General features: G+C 45.4%; 1 protein-coding gene across 2 annotated transcripts in view; it reads left to right on the forward strand.

Annotated features, from left to right (window-relative positions):
• Nucleotides 1-25,497, forward strand: part of ANKH (ANKH inorganic pyrophosphate transport regulator) — a 139,677-nt gene that overhangs the window by 87,776 nt on the left and 26,404 nt on the right. For both annotated transcript variants that reach the window (XM_008517464.2, XM_070587173.1), the window contains exons 3-8: nucleotides 2,351-2,469; nucleotides 5,494-5,577; nucleotides 13,031-13,201; nucleotides 14,979-15,113; nucleotides 17,506-17,598; nucleotides 21,496-21,591. In XM_008517464.2, the coding sequence (XP_008515686.1) occupies nucleotides 2,351-2,469; nucleotides 5,494-5,577; nucleotides 13,031-13,201; nucleotides 14,979-15,113; nucleotides 17,506-17,598; nucleotides 21,496-21,591 (698 nt within the window). The remainder of the gene's footprint in view (nucleotides 1-2,350; nucleotides 2,470-5,493; nucleotides 5,578-13,030; nucleotides 13,202-14,978; nucleotides 15,114-17,505; nucleotides 17,599-21,495; nucleotides 21,592-25,497) is intronic.

The raw sequence follows: 25,497 nt of genomic DNA on the forward strand, positions 1-25,497 counted from the left end.
AGCTTCTGGTGGTTAGCTGACAATCTGTGGCGTTCCTTGGCTTGTAGAAGCATCACCTGATCTCTGCCTTTGCATTCACATGGCATTCTCCTTGTGTGTGTCTATCTGTGTGTCCACATTTCCCCTTTTTAGAAGGACACCAGTCATAATTGGATTGGGACCCCACTGTGCTCCAATATGACCTTATCTTAACTAATTATATCTCCAGTGACCCTGTTGCCAAATTCCAAGGTACTGGAGGCTAGGACTCAACATAGGAATTTTGAGAGGACACGGTTCAACCCAGAACACCGCCCTCTAGATCTCAGCCTTTCACCCGTTTCTCTGCCCCGGCTTTGGCCATTCGGTCAAGTCCACTCAGCTGGCCTTTTATATCGACTCTAACCTTTACCACGGAACTTTAGCCCCTGAGCTATTCATAGCCAGCCCCGGCCTCTTGCCCTTGCCACTGCATTCCTCTGCTCACCCCGCATGGCTGCCTTGGCTGTTGCCAGTGGCTTCGGCCAGGGTGGGGACAGTGGTGTGGGCAGGGTCAGGATTGTCTCCTTGCAGGTCCCAGGTCAGTGAACATTTCCTGACTCGATGAAACTGAATGTACAAATAAACAGCAGCATCAATCAACTTTGAGACAGAATTTCCAAGGTTCAGCGCCTGAAGTAGACCCCTTGTAGATTAAGTAACAGCTTCATCTTGGCTTTGTGTTTCTATCGGCTTATCTCACCCCGCTGCAAAGGTGGGCTGGAGCTGTCCCTCCCTGCCTCCCCCAGTCTGGTCCAGGCTTCTCTAATCCGCTTCCATCTGTGCGCCTTCTGATCCGGACAGGGACATCACAGCTGCCTCCTTCCTTCCTTGTCCCCTTGCCATAGCTAATCCCACCTTCCCACGTCCTTTCTCTTTCTGCCACTTGACAGCCTCCCTCCTGGATTTCTCTTCTGCTGCCTCATCGGCCCCGCCACACTCCACACTTGGCGCCATTGCTCACCTCGCAGCTCACCTTTGACGTTCCATCTCTGCGCCTCCTCGGAGGACTTGGACCTCTCCTGCTGCACCTGCTTCCCCACTCCCATTATTCTCTGGATGTCTGAGCCCTTCCTGGCCCCTACCCCTTGTCTTCACTTACTTGGACCTCTGTCCCCACTGGGATCCCTGATCTGTACATTTAAATATCCCCAATAACATCCCAAAGACCTCACTTGATTCAAGATTTCCATACTTCAAGACTAATCCCGACAAAGGATGGAGAGTTATTTCTCTTTCCCAGTTAACGTGGTAATAAGTTGTCCCCAAACTTTGAAATGGGAGGAGGGGTTCTTATTTCACATAAAGGGAGACTCTCACGGTGTTCTCTCTCCTTTCTGATTTCAAAGCAGCTTCTGCTGTTGTGAAGTGCATTCATATTTTTATAAAAGAATGAAAACAGCAGGAACACTAGCATTAAAGCACTGTGAAAAACACAAAGATGATTATTTTCCTATATAATCCAAACATGTACCGATGAGGTAGAAAATAGCTTAATATTTTACTGAATCTTTGCTAATCTTATCTAATGTAGCTAATACATTAGGAATACCTTTCTCTTCCTTTATATTATCTGGCAGCTGTGCATTCATTCAGCACATTGGGGTGAGGTGCCCTTATGATCCAATCACACAGTGGTCACAAATGCTGATGTTGGAGGGACTTTGAAAGTACCTCAGAGATACCGTGTTTCCCCTGGGCAGGACTCTACCCAAAGTTGCCACCCTTCACTCAAAGAACGGAACGAAAGGCAGGGCAAGTGGTGAAAAGCTAGCTTTAAAATGTTTATTGAAAAGGCATATTAACATCTAGAAATTTTCTCTTAGTAAATAATGAGGATTATGTGTAAACATTTAGCTTCCAACCTATACATCAAGGATTCTTTTAAATCAAAATAACAGAAATACCCTAATTGTACAATAATGGATTGAGTAAGTTGATACTGAGTAAACGTACAAAAGAGGAATTCAGTGTAACAATTACAACGTAGAAGCATATCGTGGAAAGATGTTTGTGTTCTACAAAAGAGTGTATCTATAGTGTGATCCCATTTTTATGATAAAACACACATGCATACCCTACAAACTCACCCACTACACACCCCCCCATAAAAGAATTGGGCGATTAGAATGCAGAGGGTTAACTGGGACCCCCCCTCTGGATAGAAGAATGAGATCGTAGATGATTTCCTTCTATTTGCTCATCTAAATTTTCTAATTTTCTACAAAAAACAAATGTTGCGTTTAAAATTGTTTTTTAAACCATGAGATAAAAAGCATACAAAGATCACTTTTACTAAACATAGCCATTTATGTGTTTTGACCCTTTGCAGCTTATAGTGACTTAGGCTACTACATAATCAATAAACTGCACCATGTGGATGAGTCAGTGGGGAACAAAACGAGAAGGGCCTTCCTCTACCTTGCTGCCTTCCCTTTCATGGATGCGATGGTGAGTAAAGAAGATTGTGGGCTTTTTTTTTTTTATTATGGTAAAATATACATAACATAAAATTTACCATTTTAACCATTTTTGTGTATACAGTTTAATGACATGAAGTATGTTCACATTGTTGTGAATTTCTTCAGAACTCTTTTCCTCTTGTGAAACTGAAACTCTACACCCTTTAAACGCTAACTCCGCGTTCCCCCTCCCCCCAGCCCCTGGCAGCCAGCATTCTACTTTCTGCCTCTAGGAATTTGACTACTCCAGGGACCTCATATGACTGGAATCATCCAGTATTTGTCTTTTGTGAGTGGCTTATTTCGCTTTGCATAATATCTCTAAGATTCATCCATGGTGTAGCACGTGTCAGAATGTCGTTTTTAAGGCTAATATTCCGTTGTATGGATATACCACATTTTGTTTGTCCGTTTATCCATCAACGGACACTTGGGTTGCTTCCACCTTTTGGCTCTTGTGAATAATGCTGCTATGAACATGGATGTACAAATATCTCTTTGAGTCCCTGCTTTAATCTTCTTAGATATGTACCCAGAAATAGAATTGCTGGGTCATATAATAATTCTGTTGTCATCTTTTTGAGGAACCATCATGCTGATTTCCACAGCAGCTGCACTGTTTTACATCCAGCAGTGCAGGCCTTTCCAACTGACCATTGACTTTTAACCAGTCCATCTGGTCAGTTTATTCATGAGAATTGTCTATATTTGCCACAGTTCCGGTGGGAAGCAAGAAAGCCCATTTGAACATTTTGATTCCCATATAAAGTTCCTTTCTGATATATTCAGGATCAAGGGAGCAGGACGACTTTCTGATAAACTTACCACTTGTGTGGTAGAAGCACCCAAAGCTTTTTAGAATAAGAGTCTGGTGAACTTACTGCTAGGATCATATCTCTTTAATAACCAGCGTTACCACACTGGCTAAGGGCGGCTCACTCCCACAGGTTAAATTCTTGGTCATGATATTGAGGAGTTATCAGACAATGCTTTTTTCCTATTCATCCATGTTATAGATATAAAAGAGACTTAGGCAAAAAAATAATTCTTATAATATCCAACGCTGGAAAGCAAACACTTTATTTGGGTTCCACTTTAAATTACCTTCGGAAGGAGACTTGAAAATATGTCATTCTGTACAGTTTTTTGCCTTCCCCCCCGCTTACCTCAAGTGTTGTATCTATTAGACGTGAGGTAAGTGGACCTCTGTACTGAGGTGAGGGGGCAGCCCCAAATCCTTGCAGGAGTGAGGCAAGGGAAAAATAGACGTGGTCCATCTTCTCAAATGTTATCAGAAGTCTCACTTTGCCTGTGGTTAGGTTACTGGTGCAGCCTCGCTGAACCTCTGACTGCTTCTTGCCGGTTTGCATGGTAGCCCTAAATATGAAACTCAGTTTTGATGCAAAGGTTCTGGTTCTCGATTGTTGTGGGCAGACTTGGCCATCTGAACTCTTGTACCTGGATTTTCTTTTTCTTACTTCTCACTGAGAGTGTTGACTTTGGTAGTGGACACATACCCCAAAAAAGAAAAGGGTGAAGGTCTTGGAGTCCATGGAACCAGATTCCCCACGGTACCCGTGCCGCCTGCGGTGGCGCCACAGTGCTTCGAAATCAGTTAGAGAACTGAATGAAGTGACCTTTTTCATCTCCTCAGAGTTACAGCCCAGCTCCCCAGACAGAGGCCATGATATTGCTCTAGCACCTGCCCTCGCATCTGTACTGGGACTCTATAAACACGTAGAAGAATTATAATTATACAGCGAATTCAGGGAGCTCAGGACTAAAAGTGAATCACAGACGCTTCGTGCCCTGTATCCCACTTCCCTTCAGCTCTGTTTATTTGCCATGAGAGAGTTTCTAAAATTCAGTGGAACACCAGAACATTTGTGAGTGGCTCCCTTTTCTTCCATGTCATTTATCAACTCCCCCAAAGACCCAGTAGTAAGAGACTGCTAATAAAAGCCAAAATAATGAACATTTATAGAGTGCTGGTCATCTCCACAAGCACGCGCACGCACACACACCTGCAGGCACACCTGCACGCACACACCTGCACATACACACATATACACACCGGCACGCTCACACACACACCTGCACGCATACACATGCCCCCATGCAGCATGCCCCTGATATGTTGGTTGGAGAGAATATTTAAAAAGCACAAAGCTTATTGTCCAGATGGCTTTTAGTCCACAGCGGTAGCCCACAGGCTGCTGTCTGCAGGTGTTGTTCGTAGTTTGCACATTTGGCACCTTGGGGCCTGAGCTGAGGGAGGAAGTCGATGCAGCAGCTGCTGTATAAAATCTTGACACGGACCTGGGGAATAACTCATACTCGGCTGATTGTGGTTAGCGCAGATGAAATGTTACTGCTGTGTCAGTCCAGATCTCGACAGGTTAGAAGGATGATCCTTAAACAGAGCCTATCATGAACTTTAGACCTTTTCCAAACCTGCCATCCCCTCGACCTTTCACTGTCTGGCCCCCTTCTAGGCCCTTCCTCTTAATTTCCCTCCAGGGCACAAAGTGTCAGATCAGGTCCTGCCCGAACCTGAAGAGGAGGAAAGAGTAGAGCCTGAATCAGTCACTGAGAACCTGTAATGACTTAGAACTCGGAACCAAATTAGAGTCCTCGTTATAACCTGCTTCATGGAAGCAGAATGCCGCTGCTGTGTGAGTCAGACTGTCCAGGAGAGAGAGGGCAGAGTCCCTCCATGCTGGTTACTCACCCAGCTGCTTGCCAGGCACGTGGACCTAACAAGTACACAGGCAGTGTGGAATTGGTACTAAATATATCCTGGGCAGTCGTGGACTCCACTTAAAAATCTAACATGGATCTAGCCACCAAGCCAAGTTACAGTAATTTTACCAACCAAAGACTTATCAGACCTGTGCTACTAAGGTTTTTGGAGGTATAAAGTCTATTTCAGGAATGCCCAGTAAATCATAAATGACAGAAATAATATAATCCTGATGGTGTAGCTCATGCCAAATTCTTTTCTTTCTGGCAGGCATGGACCCATGCTGGCATTCTCTTAAAACACAAATACAGTTTCCTGGTGGGATGTGCCTCCATCTCAGATGTCATAGCTCAGGTAAATATGGTCTGCGTGTCAGAGCGGCTCAGAGCCCCTTTCTGGTGAGTGACAGAACTGACGATGCTTCCTTACATTCATTCACTCTGTGGTATATTCCTACATTACTCACATCAAATGTGGACTTCAATAAATGTTTTTAAACGGATGAGGAAATGAAGCCTCCTGTGATACAAGTAAGTATAATCTTGCTAGAATGAGGATTGTGGGAATCTAAATTTAGCATCAGAGGTTTTGACCTTAATTTTTAAAGAGCTTGCATGTGAAATGAGTATGAAGTCATAGCTGAGCACATTTTTGGGTGGTCATAGGTCACTGCGCACTTGGCTGGCTGTGCACTTGGCTGGCTGTGCACTTGGCCCTCCATGCAGCCCAACAATGCATGGTCTGTCACTCAGTTCTAGAGAGGGCTCTTAGGAATTATTCTTAAATATTGTTTCTCATGTTGTTGCCACACAAAGCTGCCATTCACACGTCATTTCCCCACATTTAAAAAGAACCAGGAAGTTGGACGCTGTCTGAGAAGATAGCCTACATTGCACATTCAGCTGAGTCCCGTTCCCTGGGGCCTGGCACCACCCTGGTTTTCATCCTCCTTCCTTGCTTTCTTCTACCAAGGACACCGCATGAAAAATTTCAGCAGAAAATTAGATTTAATTCCTATCATCTATAAAGTAGACTTAGTCCTTACACTCAGGGATTGGGGAGAATCTTCATAGAGGAGGACATTATGATGCGGGGTCGGTGAGCCGAGGAGTCAAAAGAAAGATTTCTTAGACTCTTAAGATCTGGCAGTAGTGCTCTTTTATTTAGAGAATAGTGTAGCATGGGGACAGGACCCATGGGCAGTCAGAGCTTCTGCTGCCGCTTCTGCTGCCCCCGCTGGCATGGGGACAGGACCCATGGGCAGGCAGAGCTTCTGCTGCCGCTTCTGCTGCCCCCGCTGGCATGGGGACAGGACCCATGGGCAGGCAGAGCTGGTGCGTGGGGACAAGACCCACGGGCAGTCAGAGCTCCTGCTGCTGCTAGCATGGGGAGCTGCTGCTGCCGCCGCTGGCATGGAGACAGGACCCATGGGCAGGCAGAGCTGCTGCTGCTGCCCCCGCTGGCATGGGGACAGGACCCATGGGCAGGCAGAGCTGGTGCGTGGGGACAGGACCCATGGGCAGTCAGAGCTCCTGCTGCTGGCCCGAGTTGAGGGTTAGGGCTAAATTTAAGGCATGGGTATGTGAGTCATCTCTTTACGAGACAAAGAAAAAAAGTTAAAATGGTATCAGTGCAGGTGGGGTCTGGTCATTGGGTGATCCCATGACTTTTAGACAAGAATCAAATCGGATTAAGTGAAGGTCAGAAGCCGCCCCCCTAAACCAGTTACATGAGATTGCCAGACAGCAACCGACTTAAGTTCTTGCCTTCCCCATTAAGAGTTTCTAGGGATAAGGTCATCTCTCCTCTTCTTCCTGGTACAGAGAGGGAGGCACCTTTTACAGATAGAGATTTACCTTACAAATGTAAATATGTCCCAACAAGGGCAAGTTCCATTCCCCAGAGCCTCCTTCCCTGTCCCAGTTTATCGAAAGCAATCAGCCCAAAACAATCCTGATGCCAAAGAGACATATCCTGGGGTGGCCAATTTCAGGTCCCTACAAGGTCATCCCCCCTTCCTTCACAAACGCAAATGTCTCAAAAGGGCAAGCAAAATTCCAGTCCTCGGAGCCTGCTTCTCATCTGCAGTTTTAAAAGTAACCAGCCTAAAAATCCTCATCATAAACCGTTTTAAAATTAAGCAGCCTAAAAATCTTCATCAATTACACTGATTTCTAAGCTCTCTTCCCAATTCTCAGTTCCATTTTATGAACATTTCCGTGCATTTCTTCCTGTTTTTTCCCATTGTACATGCTGGTCTTTTAGCCATCTTTTTGAAATAGTCTACTGTTAAACTGTTAGTACCTCCCTAAAGACCAAGAATTAAATTTCCAAATTAATTGTATTAACTCCATGGATCACTATTAAAAGTAATTTAAATTAATTCCTGCAAAACACTCTGTGTGTGTGTGTGTGTGTGTGCGCACGTGTGTGTGTGCGTGTGTGCATGCCTGGACGGACGTATGTCTGAATGCTAGCTAACATCATTCTTTGTTAATTTTCTTGGTGAGTTATTAGAGATTTTTGTCCTGCTCTTACTTTTAATTCATCCTCTGAAAGATGAACTAAACTGCCTTATTCACTCTATTCACTTAATTTGAAATTAAGGAAACACCTCTCATTTTCAACATTGGCATCAGCAGCTCAGTGAGCATTTATAGATGTGTGTTTTCTTACAGGCCAAAAAACAAAAAACTTAACTTTTCCTAAGACAAATACAGTAAGTATCCAAGGGTAGAAGAAAAAACATGTCCTTGAAAAATGCTTTGCCAGTACGCCTACAGCCGTTTTCCTTCTCAGTTTTAAACCTGGTCCAGGACCCTGCCTGTTGGAAGAGCTCGCAAATTCACAATAAACATATCTGTTGGTAAGAGCCATAGAAGCTGAATTCAATGCCATCTGGCCTCAGGCTATTCCTGGTGAAGGAGTTATTTTAAACCTTGTAGACTGAGTTCCTACCACACTTTGGCTGGGGAATAAATTCAATTTTTGTTCTTAAGTCTTACCTCCACCCCCAACCCCCAGCTTCATTCTTCTCGTTACTTGAAAGCATTTGTTAATTCCCAAATTTGGTAATGAGTAAATAGATCCCAGGCAGTCCTTTGGTATATCACCTTGGCATAGATAACATGTAATCACCAATGATAAAATGCAAAGAGTTTATCATGCCTTGAATTTTAGTAGCAACTCCCTTTTCTTTTAAATTTTACTAAGCCAAGTGATTTCACACAGTAGTACAAAAAAGCTCTTGATTGGTTTGAACGGGCAATGATATTCTGTGCCACTGTTATTGTAATAGTCATATGTTCCAATCAGATTGCCAAGGAATTTATGAAAAATAGTGCTGTTTTTATTTTATTTCGTGATCACCTGGACTTTCTTAACTTGCTCCATGTCAAAATGAGAATTCTCTTGAGGTTGTTGGACCCCACTGGGACCTCCAGTCCTTTAACCTTTCTGCTCTCGTCAGCCCTTGCCTTGAAGTCAGCTGAGACTGCAGGGATGGGACCCAAGATCTCAGTTCAGAAATTACTGCACTGCTGTAAATCCTCTTGTCTCCCACCTTTTCACCTCAGCCTTGTGGCGAGATCCCAATCCTGAACCACCCCATGGCGTGCCCCTTTCACCAGCCTGCACCCAGGTAGCAGGTGCTCCTGGAGAAAGTTACACAACGGGACAAATCAAACTATAAATGTACAGTCTCATCTCTTACCTCACTGACTCTGTTAACTACGAGTCTCAGGAGGGTCTCTACCCACTTCACTCTTCCCAACACACCACCTCATTTCCCGCTTCACTGAGAAGACTGAAGCAACCGAATTCTTCTACTTCTGGCCACTGAACCCGCAGGCCTGCCTCCAAATTTTTGCATCATCTCCATTTCCCCCCATTATAGTAAAGGAGGTGTCCCTCCTCTGTCGAGGACCACTTCTTCCACCTGTGCCTTGGATCCTGTCCTGCCCTGCTTTCTCAGGAACCTATTCAATCACTTATCAGCGATCCATTCTATTTATCCCGGATCATTTTCTTGACATGTAAATGTGCTCAAATATCTACCATCTTAATACAGCAAGAACAACAAGCTTTTTCTGCTCTCACATACCTCTCAGGCTACAGTCCTCTTTCTCACTTTATTACTTCACAGCCACACCTTTTGGAAGAGTAGTTTCCCCTCACTGTCTCTATTTTTTCCTTCTTTTACCTGCTCCAGCTTGACTTCTACCCCCATCGGTTCACCCAGCCTGTTCTTACTGGTGACCTTCGTGCCATTAAGTCCAGTGGACAGTTTCAGTTAACTTAGTAGACGTCTCAGCAACTCTTCACTCTATTGACTGCTCCCTCCTCAGTGACATGCTCCTTCCCACTGGCTCTCACCACCACAGTCCTGGTTTTTCTCCTACTTCTGAAGGCTCAGCAGCCTCTCGTGATGTGTAATTGTTGAAGTTCTCAAGACACATCCCTCTCCTCTCTCTGTATTCTGTTCATGAAGAATCTAATTCATGTCCAAGGTTTATACCATCTATAACATGATTGATGGTCCCCAAGTAAATATCTGTAGCCTGGCCCTCTAAATGTCTCTGTGATGTTTCCTCAGATCCTTCAAAGCTACCTTAAGCCTCAATCCATGATCTTCATGATCTCAATGGTTGCAGTTTTGAATGAATCACTGGCGCTACCATCTGGTCAGAAACTTGGGCCCCACCCTAGGAGCGTCCATCTTCATCACCAGCCTTGTAGATTTTAATCCTAGATACTTCTTTCGTCTGCCCTCCCCATCTTTGCAGCCCTCGCCCTGGTCCAAGGGATCACCTTTCCCGCCTGCAACTAGAGATGCCTCCTAACTTGCCTCACCCATCTGCTCTGTCTCTCCTCTCTCCCTCCCCACGGCAGCCATGGTGATCTATTCTCAGTGAAATTCTGAGAATTTCACCATTCTACCTAAAAACCCGCTTTAAAAGTTCTTCCTACTGTTCTGGAGATAAAAGCCACAATCCTGCAAGGTGGTGGCCTGCAAGGTGCTGAAGACCCATGGGCCCGGCTTCCTCTCCAGCCCTGCACTCCCCTCTGGTCCCCTTGCCCTCTGCTTTCCAGCCACAGGCCCTCCTTTCAGGGCCTCAAGGTGGCCGAGCCCCATCCCTCTAGGGGTCTTGGCCTGGATCCCTCTGCCCAGAAGGAAATGCTCTGCCGCAGTTCTCCTCACGTACCACCGACTCCTGCCATCCCTGCTGGCTCCTGCCGAGGCTGTGGGTCCCAGCTCAGACAGCACTCCACATGGGGCACCCTCCGGCCATGCAGCCTGGCTCTCCCAGTGCCACCGCCCTCTTTCCTTCACAAGCCTTGTCACAGTCTGTCAATGGACGCTCGCCGGCATCACTATTTGATTAACGCTTCTGCCTCCTCCACTAGACTGCCAGCTCCCGGAGAAGAGAGTCTGGGACTATCTTATTTATCATTAAATCCCCAGCACCTGGTATGGGGCTTTCACTGGGAAAATCCTCACCACTGAGATAGTAGGTTCCTCTCAGAAAATAATCTGACATTTTTGATGGCTATATCAGATTCAAAGTCATAATTCTGGATTGAAATGCAAAAGGCCCGAGTGTTATTTTAAATTGATAAATGATACAATCCACGATGAAGATGTAAGTTCTGTAGTAAGTGTTGGACCACATGGCATCAAGCTTTTAAAAATACAGAGGAGGAGGCCGGCCTGGTGGTGCAGCAGTTAAGTTCGCATGTTCTGCTTCGGTGGCCGGGGGTTCGCCCATTCTGATCCCAGGTGTGGACATGGCACCGCTTGGCAAAAGCCATGCTCTGCTAGGTGTCCCACATAAAAGTTGAGGGAGATGGGCATGTATGTTAGCTCAGGGCCAGTCTTCCTCGGCAAAAAGAGGAGGATTGGCAGCAGATGTTATCTCAGGGTTAATCTTCCTCAAAAAAAAAAAAAAGAAAGAAAAAAGAAAAATACAGAAGAGCCTGAGAAAATCTTCACTTTGGCCTGGGGAGCACTATTGGCTGAACATCCTGCCCTCCCTCCAGCCCACCGTAGCCTACTCTGCAAATCAGGCCATCTTCTTGTCAGCTCCACACCTGCTCCTCTTTTGTCCATGTCTCTCTTTTCCTTCGAGTCCTGATTCTCCTCCTTAGTCCTCTTCATCCTGCATAGCTGTTCTGAAGCCTGGGAGTCTTCCTGGACTTGGCAGGGGAGGGGTTGGTCTTCACTGATCCATTTTTCATACGAGTTTTCAGTCTCTAACATGATCATCTTAGTGTACACTGTAGGTTTGTTTATGTCAAATGTTAAGCTTGCTGCAGACGTACTAATCTGGGTTTGCATATTAAGGTACCTTAGAGGCCTCTAATTAGTTAGAGAAATAAATGGGCATCTTGGCTCCATCACAAAACTCTTCAATCTTCTGTTCCAAACACAGTGTGTTCTTAACACGTCTTCCCCCAGCCGGTCTCCAGATCCTTGACTTAATACAGTGCACTTGTTCTCCTTGGACGCAACAGGCATGGAGACAGTTCTGGCATCTTTGCTTCCATCACTGGGCTCCGCTGTATCCTCAGGGAGTGTGAGGGGGAGCGCCACACAACTTGCGTCCACTCACGTTGTCCATGCTCCGGGCAGCCTGGTTGTGTCCATGCACCCAAGCAGTGCCTCTGTCCTCTGTATCCCCCTGAGGATGCCTATGACAGGGTCTGTCTCATTTGCTGGGTTTGAGAATGACAGCCAGGCACAAGTGTCAGTCTATGCTCTGAGCAAACCTCCTCTGGCATCTAATACTTTTATTCCCTTCAGAAGAATCTCTCTGGATGACCCTGCTTTCCTGTGTTCCCTGCAGCAATGGAATGTACTTATTTAATGACTCTCCAGCCTCTTTTTCAACTTTCTGTCATCACTGATGTTTTGATAATGCAGTGATCAAGATAAGCCTCCTTTGGTCAGGATCACTCAGTGGTATATTTTAAACGCCTGTCTATCGGTCCATGGATATTTGGCTATGAAAGTCGATGTAGCTCAGAGAATATCCCCCCTCCCCACCAGCCTGCTTTTGCACTCAGTACGCCTCAGTGTCTTCTGAATGTGTAAATCCCAGGGGGACTCTGGACAGATGCTGGGCTGATTCTCTGATTTTTGCAGGACAGGAGGTCAAATACATTGTTAAATTTGCTTTAGAGACTATACCGTTCAATTGAAATTGACACTTCATTATTTCAATCCCTCTTGACTATGTATTTTTTTTGACCTGGTCTACTTTTAAAAGTTAATATCTTAAGTTTTAATTTAGCTTGTTTTATAATAATTAACGTTGGTGCTTTTTGCAGCATTTTTAGTGAATTCCATCTTATAAATGTTAATGTCCATTTTTCTGTATCCCATCGTTGATCACTGCTGTCATTTCTTTTGTGGAAGGTAATTTAGGTCCTCAGGTGTGGATTTCATGTGCTCATCAGTATCCAGCCTCAAGAGGGAAAAACTTTTCTGCATATTTCAGGGTCTGAGGAGCCAAAGTTTCTAGATATTTTTTAATGATAACCTTAGCCAGATGTGCAGTCGTGTTAAAATAATCTTACTGGTGGATATAACAAAATGATCATGTGCTCTTCCAGTGAATGTCAAATGAGCCTGCATTCTACAAGAGCCGCATGGAGCTATAGCCCAAGTTTCTGTTCTCTTTCTCATCAACGTGCAGGTTTTCGCTCAGAGGTCTTGTCTCGTCCAGGTGCAAGAGGTCAGGCTGCTCTCCTGTTGATTGGTTCTGTTGTCTGCTCTCTAACTTGTTCTTGTTTTTCCATCTCTCAGGTCGTTTTTGTAGCCATTTTGCTTCACAGTCATCTGGAATGCCGAGAGCCTCTGCTTATCCCAATCCTTTCCTTGTACATGGGCGCCCTCGTGCGCTGCACCACACTGTGCCTGGGCTACTACAAGAACATCCACGACATCATCCCCGACAGGAGCGGACCAGAGCTGGGGGTAGGTCCTCAGAACTCAGCAACAGCCTGTCTGTACATTCAAGTGGAATAAAGTTTTACCCCACCCCTATGTGAAATGAGAAATCAATATCATCAGCACACACTCTAGGAGTCATACCCAAAAACCAGGTGCTAAGTGGTGTCCACAGAGAAGGGCAGTTGGAGAATTAATGAATACTGGAGATGGAAGAGGTCTTAGAGGTCTCTGTCTAGCCTCCTTATCTCCATAGGAGGAGACTGAGGCACAGTGAGTCACGTCAGGCTGACGAGTAGATACAACATTTATGGTTCTTCTTGCTCTCTATTGTCAAAAATAAGTTTTCTATAAGTCAACAAAGATTTTAGGACCGATGATTTCTTTGAATTCACATTTGATTATTTTTAACTTCACAGCAGGGATCTAAGCTTTGTTCATATTTTCTGTGCTGGCCGATCACAATTGCTCATTCGGGTACCTTCTGTGGAGTGAGTAGAGCTTTTAGGTACCACAGGGTGATGCAGAAAATTTTAAGATGTGGTCTCCACCCTCCAGCAGCTTTTGGCAGACAAGACCAAGACAGAAGCAACAGTTAGACATGAATCCAAGACACACGTAGACTGCAGTGAGAACACAAGAGCCCTTGGAGCTGGAAGGAAGATAGTGACGTGGTCTAAGAAGCCTCCTTGATGGAGGCAGAGCTTGGCCAGTGCATCAAAAGTAGAATAAGATGCAAACAAGGTATAACCTTACGCAAGTGACCAGAGCATCCTTTTCACCATAAGTATAAGCAGTATCTGATTTATATCAATTATGTATGCTAATCTTTTCTACCCTTGGGTATTAGGTATCACTTGGGTTTGTTTCCATCTAGCTGTAAGGCAGATATGCATGATTATATCTGAATAAATCACCACACTTCACCCCCCTGATCCCACCATTGACCACATGCTACTTTAGTCAGAGCAATAATTGTATTGACCACTTACTTCAATTCAAGGTCAGGCCACCAATAAAATCCGATCTAGTTATTTCCATCACTAGGACAACCACATCATGTTGGTCTTGATGATAAAAATCTCTCTCGTAACATTCAGCCACCAGCAAAGGGAAATAAATTAAGGTGCCCGAGATGGTTCCATGATGGAACTCTTACCCTCATGAAGAATCAAAACCACAGTTAAATAATGAAAGCCAGGCTTTAAAGATAGCACACATCTTTCTTGTAGAATTCTTCACAAATCACCTTTTATCATGCTTTTATTTTGCTTCTGCTTCTGAACATGTACATGACTTCTTTTGGAGCTTTGAGGATAAGAACCTATGTAGTACATTTGTACAATGCCCAAGTAATTAGGCACATTTGTGAGCTGACTGATTCCAACACAAATTATAATAATTCTTTACTTCTAAGAGTTACCTCTTACTGACCTGGCTTCAAGCCAGTCAGTTCGATGATTTAAACAAAAACTAATTTCCAACCTGTTTCTCAGACCATGGAGCTGGGTTGTGCCTTGGTTAGAGTTGCCCTTTTTGGAAAACAATTGTTTGGATCCATCAAGCTTAAATGTATGTTTTGATTTCACAGTAGCTTTCTAACTGTTCGAGTTAATTTCTAACAAGACTGTACATTTTATTTTAATTCAACTTGGCTTGTCTACAAAGACTTTTCCCTGTATTATTTTTAAGTATAGCGAATTGACTCATGACTGACATCAAAAGGAAAGGCTTTGGCTCTGAATTGGTTTTTCTCTTCTGCTTCTCAAGTTTAGTGAACTTCTATCTCCATTTCTTGATGCAGGGAGATGCAACAGTAAGAAAGATGCTGAGCTTCTGGTGGCCTTTGGCTCTCATCTTGGCTACACAGAGGATCAGTAGGCCTATTGTCAACCTATTTGTTTCCCGGGACCTTGGTGGCAGTTCTGCAGCTACAGAGGTAGGACAGTTTCTGGGGATGTGGACACCCACAGTACATTGTAAAGAATGGGGGCAAGGGAGGTGGATTACAAATTTGTTTCCAATTCATCTTCAGAGCTCAAGTAATTCTGTGATATTAAATTATGTGATGCATTCACAGTAGGAAGCCATGAGGCTCTCATTCAGTGACTTATAATCATGTAATTTTGTATCTTTGTGAGTATGGAAGAGAACATCTCACTCATCCTTCTCATTGACCAGATGAAGAAACTGAGGCAAGGGCACAGGTTAAGGACATAAAACCAGCAAGAAGCTGAGCTAGTATTAGAACCCAGATTTTCTTTCATCCACCCAATGGCCTTTCCATTATTCCATGGAGTCAGCATGATGCCTCTTCATTGTAGTTGCAGAGGACAGTGGAATATGCCATAGGGCACCAGCAAAAGTGAAAATACCCAGAAGAGGAAGGGCCAATGCCTCCATTTTGTTTTGTTTTTGTTTTTGTTTTTTTGTGAGAAAGATTGGACCTGAGCTAACATCTGTGCCAGTCTACCTCTATTTTATGTGGGATGTCACCACAGCATGGCTTGACGAGTGGTGCTAGGTCCGTGCCTGGAATCTGAACCTGCGAACCCCGGGCTGCTGAGGCGTAGCTCACAAATTTGACCTCTAGGCCACCAGACCAGCCCCTGATGCCTCTATTTTGACCCACTACTCTCACCTCTTCCTTCTTCTCCCTCCTGCACATACCACCCAACCCGTCATGGCTTTCTGTGCTCTTGGGCAATCTGCCCTCCTCCAAATGAGGATCTCCATCATTTACTCACTCAACTCCAGAAATTTATCTGGAAACTGGCAGCTACTCCAAAGAAAGAGTTGAATCATTTTTTCCATCTTTCAAGTAAGATATGAACAAATGGAATTACTTCATTTGTTTCCTCCTCCGCTGCCCTCTGGAGAATTAATTCTGACTCTGGAACTGCTGATCTTTCAGGAAGGCTGGTGGCTGCTCATTAGGGACTCCTGTTTACACATTGCCCTTGACTGCACTGTCAGCATATCTCCAGCCTGGGGTCTCCTGCCAGTTTCCGTGTCCTGGGAAGCAGCTCACGTTGGCTTAGAAAGAGAAGCACATAAATCATGAGCAGAATGCTTCCTCCTGCCTCAGTTTGTTCCCGGATTTTATTTTTTGACTCCTGAATATCATCTCGGGTGGCTTCTGTAACACCGCAGCTTTTTTACTTACATACTTGAGTTTATGTTGCCCTGTCAAAGGTATGTGACCCCCATCACCTGTCTGCTAGAATCCCATCTTCCCCTTAAAAAAACAAAGCAAATTATGTCTTAGGAATATTTCTAAATCGATCTCAGTGGCAGAGAGACACATCATCTTGTGGGGCACAGAACTGACATTTATCCATCATCTAATGGGTTGGCATTTATGCACACTTCATCGGCTCCCAACAACACTGTGAGGTGGGTACTATTAGTCTCATGGTTCTGCTGAAGGAACAGAAAGAGGCCTGAGAGGGCTCATGGGAGGGAGGGGAGGTTTGAATCCGGGTCCACCTAACTCCAGCACTCTTTTTTGTTCCACACCACTCCTCACAGCAGTGTCTTCACCCAGCTGGGTCCTTACCTCATGTTCCTGGCATCACTATTATGTCAATTAAAATAGATGTACTTCTCCTTTACTAGCTAGTTAGGGAGTTGAACTCTGCCAAAATGTAGGGTTACATGCTTTGTTTTCCTTTTCCTTCCTTTCCTTCACATAAGAAAAGGATCTCATTCTCATTTTTGGCTTCCTGTAAGAAATATTTATTTAGCTTCTTAAATTAAAAATCAAAATTGGGCTATCCTGATGGCACAGCTTGGAGGTGAGTTGAGTCAGGAGGCAAGTACCGTAAAGCCATCGACAAACTCATACCGCCGGCCGCCCTGAAGGACAGCCTGCAGGCGTAGAGGTGGATCCTGAGGGAAGACTATCCAGAGAGCAGAGAGGGCTCCACTTGCAATTTGAACCTCAAGAATTGGGCCAGACAAGAGGTTTGTGTTTGGCTCAAGGGAAAGAACCAAGATTCTGGAGTCTGGTGGACCTAGGTGAAAATCTTGGCTTCTCGAGCCAGTGGTCTGAGTCTATTTCTCGTTGGGTTCCTGTAAAACAAGCCGTATCCTCCTGGTCTCAGGTGCACTGCCCCGGCCCGCGCATCCCACGCCCAGGGACGCCATGGAGCGCCCTCCTCCCACTCCTGGGCCACCCTGTGGCTGGCCGATGGTTGTCACCCAGTGTGGAGTGATCTGTGAGTGGGGCTCACACCTGAGACAGTTTGCTCTGCCACGTGGCAAACGGCAGCTACTGGAGATGCTTTCCGCGGTGCTGATGCTAACTCTGCTGGCCCTTCCTCTTGCAGGCAGTGGCGATTTTGACAGCCACGTACCCTGTGGGTCACATGCCATATGGCTGGTTGACGGAAATCCGCGCTGTCTACCCTGCTTTTGACAAGGTGAGAACCTGTGCGTCGTGGTGTCTGAAACACGCTATTTAAAATTAGCGTTTGATGGACAGGGCTCTCCAACGAGGAGCACTGTGGTGTTGCTCCGTCTCGCCTCCTTCTGTAAGGCTAATGTAGCATTCGGGATGTTGAAAGTAATTTTGGAATATTTCCCTCAGAAAATCACAGAGGCAGTTGAAGCTTACCTTGATGCTGATTCTATAATGCTTCTCCAAACTGATACTCACTTTTAGGTTATTCCTGTTGAGAAACTATTTGTTTGCAAAAGGGAAGATATACTCTCAAAAATTTTTAATACATTGGATTTTGTTTCTGTGGTTTGGTTTTTTAAAATTAAACTAAGGCTTTACTGCCCTCATAGCAGATGTGAAAGTACAGACAGGAAGTTGTGTGCGTGAGCTAAAAAGCTTACGGCCATCTTCCTGTGAGCTGTGGCACGTGCACACTGAAGTTGTCCACGCCGCAGGCTTGGGTCCAGGTTGGTTTGGGTGCAGCAGACTTATTCCAGCTGAAAGGCTCTGCTGACAGCAGCTCTGTCCTCCCGCAGCTGCTGACACAGCCAAGGGAGGCACATAACCCTTCGGACCTGTAGCCTGTAGCTGGGTCGGGACTGTCCACTGCTGATCATTCAGTAAATGTCTATTTCATTAACGCTTAATTATTTGAACCTGCAGACTTTTATCCTAAAATAAATGAGTAGCAAGACAGACCCCAAAAAACAGAGTGCATAGTGTGTTCAAATGAAAAATAGAAAAGAATCACCCAGCCTGCTACTTGCACTCTTGATAGAAGACAAGTTTGGCCTCAAATTGCTATCGAGCTAGCTCAGATCCATGGCTGATACCATTTAGCTTATGCCAACAAGAGCCCTGGAAGGGGAGCAGAGGAAGCCTCTTTGCCGGGGTCCCCAGCAGATCAAGTTTGTCAGCACAGGCAGTTTGGGTTCTGGCTGGCTAAGGCTGGCCTCCCTCCTTCCTCTTTCCCCTCACCCCCACCCCGACCCCCGTGGGTGTAGGAAACCCAGGGAAGCCACACAAAGCAAGGCCAGGCCACAGGCTGCAAGCTCACCTCATTCCTTCATGTGCTACCAGCTTCTGAAATGCCCCCCTCTAAACTCTGTGGAGTGGGGGCCCAGCAGAGATTTTCTCTCCACCTGGCACCCTGACCTGAGGGCACCTCCTGAGCATCTCTGAGGCGGGGATGGAGGATCAAGTCTGAAAAGATATGGTCCACTATGGGTCCACATCCTTCTCTGCACCTGTGGCCCACAGGCAGAATTTCCACGTTAGTGTGCATGCTCATGCGAACACACACACAGACCCTCTGCTCACAGGTACCCATCCACAGCATCCCTCCACACTACCCATCCCCCATGCTACTCTTTGTATCACCATTACTTGCCTCTCTTCTCACACCCATTCTCAGCAACTCACCTCAAAATACTTCAAGGATTCCCACCATGCAGCCTAATGTGAGATAGGGTGGTGGCGTTGCCCAGAACTCTTTACTGGGCGTGGAACTTCCCCAGTAGGCTATTAGTTGGAACTACCACCTACTTCAAACATTCACTTGCAACATCAAGATGCAGAGCATCTCCTAAAAAGTGCATTTGATTCCTGCTTCACAGGCCTTTGAGAATGGACTTCAGAAGGCATGAGTCACTTACAGGAGAGAACTGATGGTCCATGTTTGAGTGGGTTTAATCCAATCTACTGACAGAAATCATTGTTTTCATTTCAAGGAACATGTGTGTCGAAGTAAATCCTAGAAAACCAAGATGGATATAAGTCTTGCTAAATGTCTAGCTCTTGGAGAATAAGATGATATAAGAAAACCTGGTGAGAATAGCAGGTACCAAGGTCAGAACCTCCTGGCTGTGAAAGTCTCCTCTGAAATTGTTTTTGGCTACCTTGAAATAATAAAACTTAACAATACTACACTATACAGTTTCCCTAGGAGCATCCAAGGAAAACATTGCCTTATTCATGATCACAGAGGTTAGCCAATACGAAAAAATTCCTTTAACGAGCATACCTCTAGCCACAAACTGGAGTTACTCAGAATCCTTTTGAAACCTCACCCATTGTTTCCAAGCATCCCACTGAGCTACTCCAAGCCATTTATATGAATGCCGTCTATTCACCCAAATCTTAGACACCTCCGTGTGGACTTCCAGAATTTGCTGCATCGACAATTGAAATCCTTAGCCTCTTTGTGGGTTCCAGCCTAAGAGATTTAAGATTTCTCGCATAACTCTGATGGTTCCAGCTAACTATTGAGCTGGGAGAGTTCTCCAGTGGTACCACATCTCTCTAATGTTCAGTTCTCATCTGCGAAAGAGTACGTTTCTAAGCAGATTGGGCACACAAAACAAAGCACAGATGCTGCTCTAATGACACATGCTCATTTATTCCAACTATACTTGCAGAAATATTTGCTATTTTAAAAACAAAAGTGCACCTGAGGGAGCTATGGCACGTTGTCGTCACCACAGGTGACGGGTGCGTTTGGAGATTGCCTGACTCTTTGCAGCCTGGCCGCCTCGTCACTCAGCCCGCCAGGGCACCGCTCTCACAGATCCCCGGGGGAGATGTCCTACTCCCTGTGATCTGCACTTTGCTATAGCAGCAGCTGCTTATTCAGAAAAGCAGATATGCTTTAGGGATTGGAATTAAGAAAATGGAAACCCGTCCATCCAGAGGTTTGTGCTGGTGGCATCTGCAGGGGGCGTGGATTAGAGAGATTGCTTTGTCCTCTGATGTAAAGGAACCATCGAGAGCTCTTTTCCGAGTGGAACCGGAAGTAGCTCTGCTTGGGGGCATCTCATTCGGCTGGATGCAGGAGCCGGGTGCTCAGGTGTTGTTTTTGTTAGTCAGCGCTGGGACTAATTGGCTCCATAACAAGGCGGGGGTTATTTTCTCTGCTGGTTGTCGCCCATTTTTATTGGGTAATGGGCATTCATGGCAGTGACGCCAGGATAGCTTCAGCAGAGCCTCAGATTCAGGGATATATAAGAGGACATCGGAGCCATCTGCATTATGCGCTTAAAATTCAATGTAACAAAGGCTGTTTGAGCACCTTCTATACTCAGGAAGGATTGTGCCAAGTTGCAGGAGCTGAAGAGATGGGTGAGACACTCAGTCCCTGATCTCAGAGAGTGAGCCCACCTCACAGGGGCTTTGACACAGGCCCCCTGAATACAGACCAGGATGCCCTACATGCCTGTAGAGAGCTCCAGGGTGATCAGCGTACAGGAACAGGGACCCTGGAGCAGTTTGGAGGTACGAGATCTGAGAGACTTTAAGGCACAGATGGGCTGTGAAAACGATGGGCCGTGAAGAGAAGGGTGTTTGTGACAATCAGAAGACCCAACGAGAGAAGAAGACACAAAAGCCCAGAAATGTGAAAGCTCCAAGTGTGTTGGGAGAGAGCAAAGGGTTCCCTCTGGGATAAAAGTCCAGCACCGGGTCTGGGTCAGGGCAGCAGGCCTTGGATGCCCAGTCAAACTTATAGTCCATTTGCGGGGAGGAGAGGGCCCCGTAGGTCACTGAGCAGGGCCTCGGCACTCAGGGACATGCCCATGGTGGCCAGGAAGGGAGTGCACCAGCTGAGGCCCTGGACTAGGCTGGGTGGGCGCCAAGCACCAAGGGGAGGGGACTGATTCAGGAGATACTGCCAGGCATTCAGTGTGGAGCTTCCACTGGTTAATGTTCACGTCCAGAAACCTGACAGCTGTCTGAGAGACACTCAAAGTGCCAGCCGTCTTCCAAGCTGTCCCTTGACATCTATACTTACGACGCAATCATGTAAAACAGAAACGAGATGCATGTGTGGTCAGCCGAGGATAAGCTGGAGCCCAGTCACCATCGTCCTTTTCTTTCCCTCTAGAATAATCCCAGCAATAAGCTGGTCAGCACAAGCAACACAGTCACAGCAGCCCACATCAAGAAGTTCACGTTTGTCTGCATGGCCTTATCGCTGACGGTAAGAGAGACCAACACACACCGCTCTCTCTCTCTCTTTTTGTTTTCAGAAATAGGGAAACAGTCATTTTGAAGGGAGTGGTCTGGTATTGCATAATGTGATGCTATGCTAGATTAATTAACAACCTCTTCAAAACATTTTCTTCCCAAAATATGAACCACTGTTATTCGAGGAGGTCACTGAATCTAAGAATAAAGGGTCAGTGTTTCTTGGGACTTCTTAAATACTGAAGAAAAACAGACTTTGTCTTTAAATTTAATAATACTCATCTTACTGAATAATTTCCAGCCTGTTTTTAAACATCCAGAGTTAACTCTGCAACCATCCCTGTCCCTTTTCCAAATTTAATTGGAGATATTTCCGTTTCCGATAAAAGTTCCTTTCCTAATTACGTTTATGCTGATGTAGCCACTTATTTCTTCATCATTTAACACATAGTTATCGAACACCTACTACATCCCAAGCCTTGGGCCATCTTCGAGGATACACCTGTGAACATGTGGATAACACGGCACCATTGACAGTGCCGTCGGTGGCTCTGTGCACAGCCTTCAATAAACAGCACCATCCTTCCTTTATCCACTCCCATGAGTAATTCACATGGGCAAGATCATATTCAAAAGCCATGGAGAAAATACATGCTCTATAACCCAAAGCACATGGTATATAATTTAAGTTTGTTTATAACATTTATAAACACCCTTATGTTGTAGACTGCGCCCTTTGGATTCTAAAGATGGAGATCAGAAGAAGAAAAAAAGAAATATGGGTCTTTTGAACTCAGTTCAGTTTTCCTTGTTTGTTGTTGTGACCACACATTTCCTACCAGATCCTGTAGAAATTCTCTGTTTATATGGTACAGTGTAAGCATGGTGCAGGAGTGCCTGGGTGTCTGCAGTTCCCATCCTAATGGCCAATCACGAGGACCTGAGCAGTAAAATGTGTTGGGTCATGCTGATGACAGGAACACGGGAACTGTTGTCCTTCCTACTAGGATCACAAGAACCATTTAGCTTGATGTGTCCTAGTATAAGCCCTTTAAAATCAAGCCCTACATATGTTTTAAACTTTTAATGGATATTTTTTCAAGCCCACAGCTTAATATTTAATCCAATGATCCAACACCTGCATAGATTGTAATAAGGGCAACACAAGACAAATAGCCCATCACATAACACCTCTGACACCCGAGTCATGACCTTGTGTCCTCAGCTGCCCGTTACCCCACCCTCTCGCCAGTCCGTCCTTCACGCAGCTGGGCCCCACCTCACCAGGGAGGAATTGCTGATCGCGTCAGGACAAGTTACCCCAGGCAACTCTGCTCCCCTGTTTGCATTATTTCTCTCTATGGTGTGTAAGTTTTTCCATAGTTCCATAAATATTAACAAAACCCTGAACAACCTTGAAACTGTCTTAAGAGTATTTTAGGAAAAACAGAGAAGGTTTCTATTCCAGGAACAGACCTCAGCTTTTGGAGACTGTGTTAAATGACTGGAAGTTGCAAGTTGAGTTGATTTGGATGCCAGATTCTGTGACTTGGACTTCACGCGCATGGAAAGCTAGAAGCTTTGGGTTGTTGCTGGCTCTGCATTCTGGGGTCAGACTTCCTCCATCTCCTTTGCTCCACTTAAACATCTTCCCACAGCTCCAGTTGAGTCCCACGGAGAACTTTACCAGATTGACTTTCAGGATATTCCTTTTCTCCTTCAGCTCACGGGCAATACTCTGGACCTCTAAAACAAGAGCAATGGGTTTATTTGAAATGATAACTACTTAAGATCTAGCAAAATGCTTTGATTTCCCATGTAGAGGTTTTGTTGAATTATTCCAATCCTAGATCTAAAAACCATCTGTAACTAGAAGTATCTCAGGGTAGATTTTCACCATAGAAACTGAGACTCAGAATCCTTTGTTGGAAAGGAACTTGAGGTTGAACTAGTCAAAACCCATAGTTTTTTAGAAAGGAAATGACTCAGAGAGGAGAGGTGACTTGCCCAAGTACCCAGTATTGGAACCAGCTAGAAGCCAGCCTTCCAGGCTTGTTCTCCAGGGCCCTTTCCTCTGAACTGCACTGTTTCAGCCAGTAGGCCGTCTGGCCCTGAGGCCTCCAGACTGGAGCACTTGCTGCTGTGCTTGAAAGGGGGGTTTCTTCAACACAAAAAACAGTAGTATTTGAGTGTGCAGTGTATGAGCTGTCTCACCTACATTCTTCTGATCACGGTTCAGCCGGTTGGTCCGAGATCTTGGCTAGAGAAATTGTCATTAAAAGATGCGTAGAAAAAAATGCAACCGTTGGGTTTTTTCCCTACGTTAGATGTTCAGCTGTCACTATAATATGTACATACCTTTTCATTGTCATTTCTCATAGTCCTTCTTTACATCTGTTGCCCCTTGTAGGCTCTGAACTTCCCCAAGGCAGGGGATGTACTTAGTCATCTTTTATCCCCAGGCCCTAGCATCCTGCCTGACACAGAAGGTGCATAATAAACAGTTAATAAACATGTGAATTAGTTAATTCTTAACGATGAGATACGGATCAGAAATGGCACCACCAATGGCAACCCCCCACCCCACCATGAGCGACAATCTCCTTATTTATACAGTTTACCCTATTTTCAAAGCTTTTCAGAGGTCCTTTGCTCTCTTGACTATTTTCTTTTTTTTTTAATTTTAAAACTTCTTAGCGTCATGAAATTAACATAGCAGAGGTCATTGAAACATGCGAGAGCAGCTCACTTGGTGTTTATTCCAGTAGATGATATAACATAGAAAGTGCGAGCTTTTGGTGGTTCCACAGCTTTCTCTGGATCACCTAGGATTCGAGCACTTTCCCGTGTCCAGCTCCTTGGGGCAAACTAGCTTTTCTCCCTGGGTCTTTCAGAAGAGCTCACCCACAGATCCTGTGGACGCTCAATGACCCACCGATGCTAACTGCTTTTCAAAGGAAAACGGGTACTGTCCAGAACGAAAATTCCTCTTCCCATCAGAATGGGCTCGCTCTTCAGGCCCTGACATTTTGGGTTCAGCATCTGCCTTGGATCCGGCTGCGTCACTTTTGACAGTTCATAAGAGACTAATAGGCTACAATGCACATATTTATTTATTTATTTATTTATTTTCTAGTATAGATTTTCAATTTAAATTTAGAGTATCTATCCTACTCCAAAAGTTGGTTCTTTCCTCAGACTTTTATCCAGGAGTCTCTTTGAGACACTGGGCTTCAAGAAAAGCAGCAGACATCTTCTGCCCAATTGGAAGAGCAGGTGGATTTAGGAGGAGTGTAGGGTGGAGAAGTAGGAGTATTTTCCTGCTAGCGTCTTGCTCCCCTTCAGGGATGCCTTTAGTTAGGCATGCTCGGCGCAGTGCTGACTGACTTCTTCAGACCATCTGATGGGAGGGAGGGGGAGCAAAGGGGGAGCTTTAGTTGATCCAAAAATGAGCTTCATAATGGGAGAATTGTCAGATAAAAATTAATCCCCTCACTAGCAACAAAGGAGCAGATATAATGCAAACTAGGGTTAGCAAGGTGAGTGCAGCCTGACAAGCTGCTGTGTGGCGTGAAGCATCACACAGTTGGAAAATAGATACAGTTGACGTTGATTTGGAAGAACAGCTTCTGATGGCTTGCTGCATCATGGAAGCTTGCAGCACTGGCCACGCAGAGGAGAAAACGGAGGCAACCAGCAATCAGAGCTGCGCAGGAGGCAGGAGCACAGAGAGCAAGGCTGTGGCCTGTGCTGGGGGCAGAAGCAAACAGCCAGTTCTGCCCTGAACCTTCCAGTAGAGCATCATCTCCATGATGTACGTGACTGACTGTAAAGTGCAGTGATAACTCGCGTGTCGTCCAAGGCTGCGTTTCTCTAAGTAGGTGATCGTGGTGATCACAGGCGGCAGGGTGGTAGCAAT

The sequence above is a fragment of the Equus przewalskii genome, chromosome 20, assembly GCF_037783145.1.
Source record: "Equus przewalskii isolate Varuska chromosome 20, EquPr2, whole genome shotgun sequence".
Lineage (NCBI taxonomy): Eukaryota > Metazoa > Chordata > Mammalia > Perissodactyla > Equidae > Equus > Equus przewalskii.